Raw genomic sequence first — 10,137 nt, 5'->3', positions numbered from 1 at the left:
ATTTTAAAGCAACAGTACTTAATTGAAGATTGGAAGTTAAAAGTAAGATATGGTGCCTAATTTAGAAGGGAATTGTAAGTGATTGCTTGGTCATTAATGTGTTTGAACCTTCTTCTAGTTGTGTGATTGATTTGTATAGCAAATTGTGTCAAATTACAAAAGACAGAGAAGGAAGGAAGCAGTAAAACAAGTGGGACAAACATTGAAAAAGGCAAAAATACCAGAGTGTGAATGTTTGGATGTACAAAAAGGCACAGACAAGGGAAGAAAATAGCAAGTGAATAAATGATGCTTGAGAATGTGCAGCAGTGTGAAAGGTGTATTATGAATGTTTGATTGACAAAGTGTAACCAGAGACCCAGACAAAACAGATGGACTTGTAAACACTGTGGTCAGACTCAGACAAATCCAGACTGAATAGCTACTTGTGTGACCTGTGCTACTGACCTAAGAGAATTGCACTAAATCCTATCCAGACAAGATCATAAGAAGCTGACATAATAATAGTGTGGATAGTGGGTAGTGGGGACATTGGCCCTTGAGGAGTAAGCTGACAGTAGACATCAGATGGCCAACCCCATCAGGACCTAGAAGTGTGACTAGAATAAGAAAGATACAGGTGTATTATCCCTGGAGCCCCTCTGACCAGCTAGCTTTGCTGAAGCAGCTGCCTGCCCCTGAAGACCAACCATTCCCGTTTTACAGACACATAAAGGAAGTGCAGCAAACATATAAGTGTACCTGGGCAGACCTAGAGAGGTTGGTGAGTTTAAAGGCAGGTGACGCACTAGATCATATAATTAAGACACACAGATGTGACAAAGAATCAGGCTTGGGGCATGGATGATAAATCTGCACGATCTGGGGAGACGTACTGTGAGTCACTAAGACAATGGGCTGCAGTGGAACAATCAGAGCAGTCTGTACTCCTGACTAATGTGACACAGCAAAGAGGAGAGAGAGTAGAGATATACCTTGGACGGTTACAGCTGAAATGGGCAGACATGGGGTACATTTGCATAAACCCACTTGATGTTAGAATACTGGTGAATGCATTCATTGACGGTATGAACAAAGACTTACGAGACGCAGTACAGACAGCCAGACCTGAATGGAGACATGTAGATCCGAAAGACCTCCTTAAGGTAGCTAAAGAAATTGAGCAAACAAGGACAATAAAACGACCTGTCATGTATGCTGGAGCACAAGGAAAAAAGTGGAGACGTAATAGGGAAGGCATGTGAGATGACACTGACGTTTCTTTTGACAATCTATTCCCCACATGACATCCATGCCATACTCCTACAAGTTCAACCAAAACATCTGTCTATGGCCAGACAGCTCTGACTTGAGTGTGCTCTACTAATTCCTGAGTATGTCACTCCTCAAAAGATGTAACGTTCTGAATCCAGCCACCCTCCTGCCTGTGGATTCAGAAAAGGGGGAATTGGTGACCGTATTGGCAAGTGAGGAAGGATACTGTGACATGACGCATGAACATGTCTGCATAGAACTGATGAGTCAGGAGACAGTTGGGTTTGCACACATTCATGAAAAACCTGTTCCTAATGCAGACTTTGAGTTTCTTTTTTGTAGATGGCCCCAGATACCACCAGGATGGACGATTCTACACTGGATATGCAGTAGTATCCTCACATGAGGTAATCCGAGCGGAACCACTCTCTCCTCACATGTCGGCGCAGGAGGCAGAGTTGAAGGCACTCACTGAGGCGTGTAGAGCCGCTGCAGGTAAAGTCGCTAATATTTTCACAGATTCGAAGCCCATTAAAAATGCAGAGCTGGTGAAACAATTGATGGAGGCATTGATGTTACCAGTCCAGGTTGGCATTGTCAAGGTAAAAGCACACACAAAGGTGACTCCGTGGAGGTAGAGGGCAATAGAAGGGCGAACGAGGCTGCTAAAATAGCACAAGGCGGCCTAGAGAGAGCAGTGGACGGTGGCGTGGAGTCAGCGTATTCCAGCCACATTGGGTCTAGATGTCCTGAAATCCCTCCAGCAAAAGGCTGCCCAAACAGAGAAGGTACACCGAGGGAGACTGGGAGCTGAGCTGAACTCAAATGGAGTATGGGAGAATAAGGATAAAATGTGCCCACCAAAGTCCCTGTTCCCAATCATGGCGCAAGCAGCACATGGCCCCAATCACACCTCAAAAAGTCACATGTGTGCCATGGTAGATGCCTTCTGGATCGCTCCTGGCTTCAGTTGCGCAGCCGCGAAACTTGTACAATCATGCCTCATCTGTGCACAGCACAACCCAGGTAAAACAGTAAAAGTCCCTAAGAAAGCGACACCTAGGCCTCTCTACCCGTTTCAGAGACGGCAGATTGACGACATACAGCTACCAAGGTAGGAGTGTATGCAAATATCCTAGTATGTGTAGATCTCTTCTCTGGATGGCCAGAGGCCTACCCGGTGAAAACGGCTACAGCTCGAGCCACTGCAAAGAAACTGGTGATGGAACTAGTACCACGATTCGGTGTCCCTGAAACAATTGAATCAGACAGAGGTACACACTTTACTGCTGAGGTAATGCAAAATGTAATGCAAATGATAGGTGTAGAACAAGCATTTCATACACCCTACCACCCACAGAGTTCAGGGAAGGTAGAGAGAATGAACGGGACACTAAAATTGAAAATACAGAAAACCATGGAACAAACCCATAAACCATGGCCAGAGTGTCTCCCATTAGCATTATTCTCAGTAAGGTACACACCCACGGGGAAAGCTAAACTGTCACCCTTCGAGATACTGTTTGGAAGACCACTGAACACAGGGTTGTACTACCCACAGGTCTTAACACTCAATGTGGATAATTTGACAAGTTATGTAATCCAGTTGCAAAAGCATTTAACTCAAATGCATTCTCTAGTTTTCTCTTCCACTCCAGATCCAGATAGTGTGGAAGGAATCACTGTCTACAACCTGGTGATTACGTATATGTCAAGAAACACTCCAGAAAGACCCTTGAACCCCGATATCAAGGACCTTACCAAGTACTCCTAATAACGCCTACTTCTGTTAAGTTGGAGGGACGACCAACCTGGATCCACGCATCGCATTGCACACTAGCCACAGGAATTAACAAAGCATAAGAGTGCATAATGTTTTGGTTTGGTTTTGTTGCATTATCTGTAATAATGGTAGCTGCGTGGGATAGTCTAAATTCTCCAATGTCCTTGAATAATAAGTTTATACAACATCATGAAAAAATACTGAATGATTGGTCAAAAAGACACTCAATCTCCAGCAGATTGCTGGATCTGCACACATTCACCAGTATTAGCCACTAGTATTCCGTTCCTTGTTATTCCTGTGCCACCCGAGGAATTATTTGCCTGGACCAGTTGTTCTGATACACTTGCTAATAATGCCACAAATAATGTGAAGTTATGGAACACAACTGTTGGAATACCTATTGTGGGATGGGTAGGATACCCTTGGTGGCAGGGTAATCTTTCAGGAAGTAATACATACCTTCAATATCTGGCATATAAAGGGGGGGGCTTGGGTACCCAGGAATAGAACTCGATTAACCTACCTGGGGCAAATTCCAATGTATGGCCTACAAGTTAGTTTTAATGTAACTTCCCACTCTACTGATGCCTTCAAACCAATACTGCTAGAAAGAAGGTTACATAACACGTCCTGGGAGTATTCCAATTTATTTCCCCAGGGCAATAATGAAACTTGTTTTAATATTTCAGGTAATATACCTTGCAACGAGTCATCTGGATATGAGAAAGGAACTCCCACCTGTGGAAATCCCGATGTAGGGTATTGTAGCCCTTTAGGACAACTTCCAAATTGGTGTATGCTTCAGAATGTATCTGCGTTCATAGATTTAGTTCATAGACTGGTATTACAACATTCAGCCCTATGGGACCTACCTAGTGACATGTACTGGGTATGTGGAGACAATGCATATAAATGGTTGCCAGTAGGGGTAAAAGGTGCTTGTACTCTGGGTTGTTTGACTCCAGCTACCTTTGTTATTCCGAATGACCAGTTGAATACTCAGAGCATACCTAAACACACGTTGTACAAAAGAGCTGCTGACAATACACCTCGCCTCTCTGGGAGACCACATATAGTGCAGATGAGTGTGGCCAATAAAATTGTCAGCTCTATTTTTATTTATCCTATGATCACTCAAATGTGGGATAAATTAGTCAGGGCTACAGATTACTTAGATGACCAAATATGGGATATATTGGATATATTGAACACCACCGTTGCTGTCCAAAATCAGCTCATCATAGTCACTAATCAGCATACCATAGTACTAGATTATTTAACTGCAGCGCAAGGTGGTATGTGTCAAGTCATCGGACCAGCTTGCTGTCATTATATAGATCCCAACAGTAGTTTAAAGTTAAAATTGAAAATAGAGGATGTTCAAAAACTTAGAGATCAGTACGATAAAGACAATGATCGTACTAAGGATAGTTGGTGGTCAGATACATTCTCCTTTCTTAATCCAGCTAATTGGTTTAAGGGTATTGGAGGCTGGATAGCTGGGATTATACTAAGTCTATTACGTATTGTTGTTTGTATCTTCGTAATATATGTGCTATTGAAACTTGTTTTTTGGTGTATCTCTGTATGCAAGAAAAGATGTAGAAATAGATAAGGAAGTTTGACTGTAAACAAGAATTTAACTATTATTCCTTTGAGTCCTAGATTGACATCTCATTTCTGGCATGAAGGAGCGTACTCTTGCAATGATGGACGTGGCTTCAGTATCTGGGGGATGGAGAAGGTAGAAGACCTGTCTCCCTTGGGCAACCCGTCGGCCTGGGATAGTACCTGGTGAACGAGCCACTATCCGCTGTTGTTGCAGGATCCAGTGTTCCAGATTGTGGAAAATGAAGATGTCAAAGGGGGGAATGATAGGAACTGAAGGAGTTAAATTGAGTTCTGTCTATGTTGCATTCTCTTGTTTAAAACCTTATCTGTTCTTCGAGGAGATGTCTCAGACATCTCCCTTGTGAACCAAGGTCAAATACCTCTGCTTTTTCGCCTAAATGACTTTCTTTGTCGAAAACAAGTTGTAAAATCATTTGTACTGCGCATGTCTGTAAAATGTTTAAATTCTTTACTATAAAAGACGGAAGCCTAACTGATAAGCCAGAGGCGTCTTGGAGGCATCCTGAGTTGTACCATACAGCTGGTGTCTGTGTAGTTCTTCTCCAAGGAGCTGATTTAATTAGAGACATATGATGCTTCACACCCAAGAACATCGGTCCTTCAGATGAAAGAGTAATCTGAGGGATCCCGACAATTAAAATTTAATCCAAGTGACTGATTTTTACCCCAATCAGGTCTTTTCTTTATCTAGTATGTAGGATTTGTGTTACCGTGACTGGAGAAAAATCTGCAACAAAAACGGGCGGAAATTGCTGTTTTTTGTTATTTTGGCCTCTACAGGGTTAATATAAGGTGATGACACAGTCCCATGTACCCCAGAAAGACACCAATGGAAACCACAGCTCGTCCCAGCAGACACAGCCGTCACACAGCTCCGCTGACAGGAAATTGTGGCCACGCCGTGTATTGGTCACCTGTACATTAACACTAAGGGTGTGCGGCCCTAACTCTCCTCACATAGGTCATCGATGTCGGACGTCTGTGTCACCCTGGTGCGCTCATCTCCCTGTGGAGATCCAGCATGGCTGCCCGCGCTCCGTACAGCCGGGGTCTCCATCGCCTTCACATAAAGCGATTAGTGACACAGAGTTCTGGAAACCCTGTAATATGGCGGCCGGCCTCCGTCCTACACAAACTGTCTCCTCAGAGATCATTTCTGTCACTGACCATAAAGCCTCCGTTACACCGAGCACAGCTACAAAATGGCCGACCAGGATTCTGCTCCTGAAATGGCGTCTCAGCTGTTGTGTGAGGGGTCACAGCCGCCTCTTCCTGCACATAACACACAGCCGGCCGCGCCATTTATCAGCTCTGAACACACGATTACACCATCGATCTGAGGAAATGTCTGTGAATCTGTCAGATATATGGAAGAAAACCTCATCGTAAGAGATGGAAATGAGCCGCCATCCTCCTCCTGACACCAGGTGTGATGCCACCTACCATGGTTCTCTTCAGGGCTCTCCGAGACTACCCTGTGCTGGTTGCTATGGGTTACCATTCACCCTGTTACCTTAGAGAAGTCACCTGGTTACCTTGGTTACCGTATTACCATGTAAATGTAATACTAAAGGGCGACTGTCAGCACCGAACGACTGTTCACACCAAGTCCAGGCCCCATCATGGCGGCCAGCCAGCTCCGTGCAGCTTCCCATCTATCTCCGTCCTTCTCAGCACTATGAAGTCAGAACTGTCAATCAAAGAAGAAGGGGCGGAGATAGCGGGAAAACAAGCAGGTGGGAGGGTTCACTATAAATGATTGGCCGCCATGATGCCCCGAGCGCCCGGACTTGGTGTGAACAGTCGTTCTGCGCTGATAGAGGACATTTAACCCCTTCATGACTGATTAAAGAATTAAACAGTGTAAGGAGAAAAAAAAAAATCTAATTCCCAGAATTACACATTGTTTGGTTGCCGCAATAATGTGCAACAGACGATCAAAACATCGAATCTGCCCCAAAATGGTATCAATTAAAAAGTCACCTCAAGGCGGAAAACAATAAGCCCTCACCCAACCCAAGAGCCGGAAAATCCTGAGCACGTGACGCGCGTCGTGTTCACACAGCAGAAATACGTCCATTCTACGCAGCATTTTCTCAGCACTTTTTAAGGCAATTTTCAGAAGTGAACTGGCTCCAAACCCGACTGAAAAAGAAGTGGTGTGAACATCCCCCAACAGAGAACCACCAGAACACAGAACCAGAGTGAAGCTCAGAGCCCGCGGCGCCATGATGATCTGTCTGCAGTCTGGATATAGCACACATTGCATCTATGGGGGGATCTCCGCACATAGGACCCCACCAGAGCCTGTGCGCCCCTCCGTGTATCCGGCTCTGCTGTGTGTACGGCGCCTTAGTGACTACAGAGATACAGGGGGATAGAGAAGCGGCTGAGCGCACACAGGACCCCCGATCTCAGGATCACTGGGGTCCCTGCCCTCGTCCCCTGATTACTGATCACACGTCCTCCTATATATGAGATGTTTCTGGTGGGATTAAAGGAAATCTTTATTTAATTTCATATAATATTGAGAAGATCTAATAAAAAATACACAACGAGGAGACCACAACTCCCATCATCCTCCACAGTCCGGGCGATCAGATCACACAGATCAGACGTCACCGGGGTCCTGTAACACTGCTGGAGACATCGGGAGATTACAGGACATTTCACATGGTGGTATATAGCTAGAGTATCCCATCAGTGTCTGACTGGTGCGGACCCCACAGACCCCGAGAATGGAGGAGCCACAGTGCTGATTTAGTGTGACGCTCCGGACCCCCGATGTGCCCCCCATACACTGCGGCCGTACTGCAGCTCCTGCACCGGGGGAGTCCAGAGCTCCGATGTGCAGGAGGCTGGATTAATGCTGCAGCCCCTTTAGTCTCAGGATCGGTGGGGGTCCCGGGAGTCAGAGAGTGCTGACATATCCCAGCTATATACCATGATTAACCCTTTACTGAACAATTATCAGTCTCACAACAATTCAGTCATTTTTACATTCTCCTCAATCATTGATTCTGCATCTAATCTACAGGGAAGAGGAAAAAACAATAGGAACAATCCCCCCATGACTCCACCATATACATTGTATTATTAAAGGGTCCCGCTGATAACTCACTATATACAGATGTGTCCATGTGACAAGGAATAATGTCATTATAATGTGACGAGGACGACATCGGCCTCAGCTTCTTATTGTAACAGAGGCCCCATCATCCACACAGAAGACGACATGTAGGGGTTCAGTGAAGGAGGCGGTGAAGGTGTGTAAGTGTCTGATGGGGTCACACAGCTCATAGAAGGACAGAAGCCCGGCCTCATAGTCTAAGAAGATACCAAGTATTGGACATTTTGGCTTTACATTGAGGGTTAGTTCATCTGAGTTGTGATATACTTTATATTCTCCATCATACATACACAGACACCAAGATTTATCATTATATCCCATACCAGACTCCTTTCTTTTCTTTTCTATACTGGGATAGGACATTCCCAATTCATATGTTCCTTTCTGGTTCCACTCTACCTCCCAGTAATGTCGTCCTGAGGAGAGGCCACATCTGCTTAACACTTGGGAGTAAGTCAAAAATCTCCCTGGTGATTCTGGTCTCACCTGTTCTTTATCTGAATCTGCTGCTGTTTTCAGATCTTCTGATACCTTCACACATCTATGAGCAGTGTCCACATCCAGTAATATGTCTGGGACATGGAATCCGAGCTCTGATGTCACATTGGTGACAATATCCCGCATAGATCGGTGTAAGGTCAGTGAGATCATAACCTCATCCAGAGCCTCCTCAGAACTGACCTCTCCACCATCTTCCTCTGTGTCCTCATCACCTCCATGACTACATACTGTAATGTCACTTTCTTGTAAGAGTCTTATTGGGTCGGTGACATGACACATCTCCTCCACGTGACGCATCTTCCTGGACAGCTCTTCCTCCTGTATTTCCAGCTTCTTGATCAGATCAGATATCTTAGACACAATCTTCTCCTCCTGCCTGGAGACCTCACTCAGCGCTTTCTTTTCTGCCATTTCCACTTGCTTCCTAATGGCATTGAATATCTTCCTGACGTTGTTCCTCTCATCGGAGGCTTTCTCCTGGATATTCCACTTATGATCCTGCAGATATTGGACTTTTGTCTGAAGTTCTGCTTTTTGTGGATTTAGTTCATTATGATATTCCATCAGTTTCATCTTCTTCTTCTCAGAAGCCTCATCTAGAAGTTCCACCAGATGTCCACGGTGTTCGCCAACCAGACAGCAAGACACACACAGACAAGCCGAGTCCTGCAGGCAGTAGTACTCCAGAAGCTTCTTGTGGTGGGAACATTTTTTGTTACCAAAAGATCTTGTAGGATCTATTAATATGTGATCTAATGTCTTGTTGTGGACATTCAGGTGGTCATTACAGAAAGTATTCTCACACTGCAAACAGGATTTCACAGCCCGTACAGGAGACTTTGTACAGTAAGTACAGGAGATCCTGGTCTCCTCCATACCAGGCTGAGTAGATGAGAAACGCTCCACTATGTTCTGCAACTTCCGGTTCTTCTTCAGGGCCGGACGCTCCGGATATTCTGCTCTGCAGTCAGGACAAAAATACCCTTCAGCCGCCTTCTGGGCATCCAACACACTCACAATACACGAGCGGCAGAAGTTGTGTCCACATCTCAGGGATACGGGATCTGTATAGAGGCTCAGGCAGATGGAGCAGTTCAGCTCATCCCTCAGCTCCGCAGACGCCATTGTAGTGGGAAAGAGCAGGAACCAAAAGCTAAAAAGTTTCTTTCCATAAGAAGGGCGGAGGAGTGTGAGAATAATTAAGCCTTCAGCTCCATAGTTGTGCTCACTGCTGAATCCAACTTAGAAAGAAAGCACTGATCAGTCATGAGGATCTGGTGTAGGATTAGGAGTTGGAGTGACTCCACCTGGTCTTATTATGAACATAATCCACCACCAGTATGATGCAGGAGAAGTAAGCAGATAACCCATAAAACTTCAGTGCATAATAAGAAGAGTCTTCACAAATTGTGAGTTGGGTGAAGTAAAATCCATCTCCACCTCTTCCTATCAGGCTGAAATATACATTTGGGGTCCGGCAGACGACGCTGTATGTGGCTGATGAAGGACTCATCGTTAGGTCTTATTCACACATCAGTGAAATCACGAGCCGTTGTCCATCAGTGGTTTTGTTCTCATTTTCTTCAGTGTTCGGTCAGTTTTTACCATCAGTGTTTTATTGGTGATTTTCACAGATGAGGGTGAAGCTTCTCCTGTCTGATACAATGTTAGTCGCACTGACGCCGTCTGTGATTATTTTTCAGACTCATAGACGTGAATTGTTCAGTTTAATTTGTATAAATAATGAACATGTTGCCGGATGTTTTGCCGACCACTCGTCCCACAAAAAACACGGACATGTGAACAGCCCCATAAACCATGTACCTGTTATAGT

At 44.9% G+C, this 10,137-nt stretch overlaps 1 protein-coding gene and 1 long non-coding RNA gene across 2 annotated transcripts; one reads left to right on the top strand and one right to left on the bottom strand.

Moving 5' to 3' along the window:
- Positions 1 to 518: 518 nt before the first annotated feature.
- Positions 519 to 5,189, top strand: LOC141050691 (uncharacterized). The gene is made up of 2 exons (XR_012220522.1): positions 519 to 3,119; positions 3,730 to 5,189. It is a non-coding gene; the product is annotated as an uncharacterized lncRNA (long non-coding RNA).
- A 2,446-nt stretch (positions 5,190 to 7,635) lies between these two features.
- LOC141050689 (E3 ubiquitin/ISG15 ligase TRIM25-like) lies at positions 7,636 to 9,685 on the bottom strand. Its single transcript, XM_073547284.1, has one exon. It carries the CDS (start codon positions 9,426 to 9,428, stop codon positions 7,860 to 7,862), a length of 1,569 nt encoding a protein of 522 aa, XP_073403385.1. The 5' UTR covers positions 9,429 to 9,685; the 3' UTR covers positions 7,636 to 7,859.
- Between the last annotated feature and the right edge of the window lie 452 nt (positions 9,686 to 10,137).

Source organism: Dendrobates tinctorius, unplaced genomic scaffold (assembly GCF_039654945.1).
Source record: "Dendrobates tinctorius isolate UK_male_01 unplaced genomic scaffold, ASM3965494v1 ptg000152l, whole genome shotgun sequence".
Classification (NCBI taxonomy): Eukaryota; Metazoa; Chordata; class Amphibia; order Anura; family Dendrobatidae; genus Dendrobates; species Dendrobates tinctorius.
This window is presented reverse-complemented; position numbering and strand designations above follow the sequence as displayed.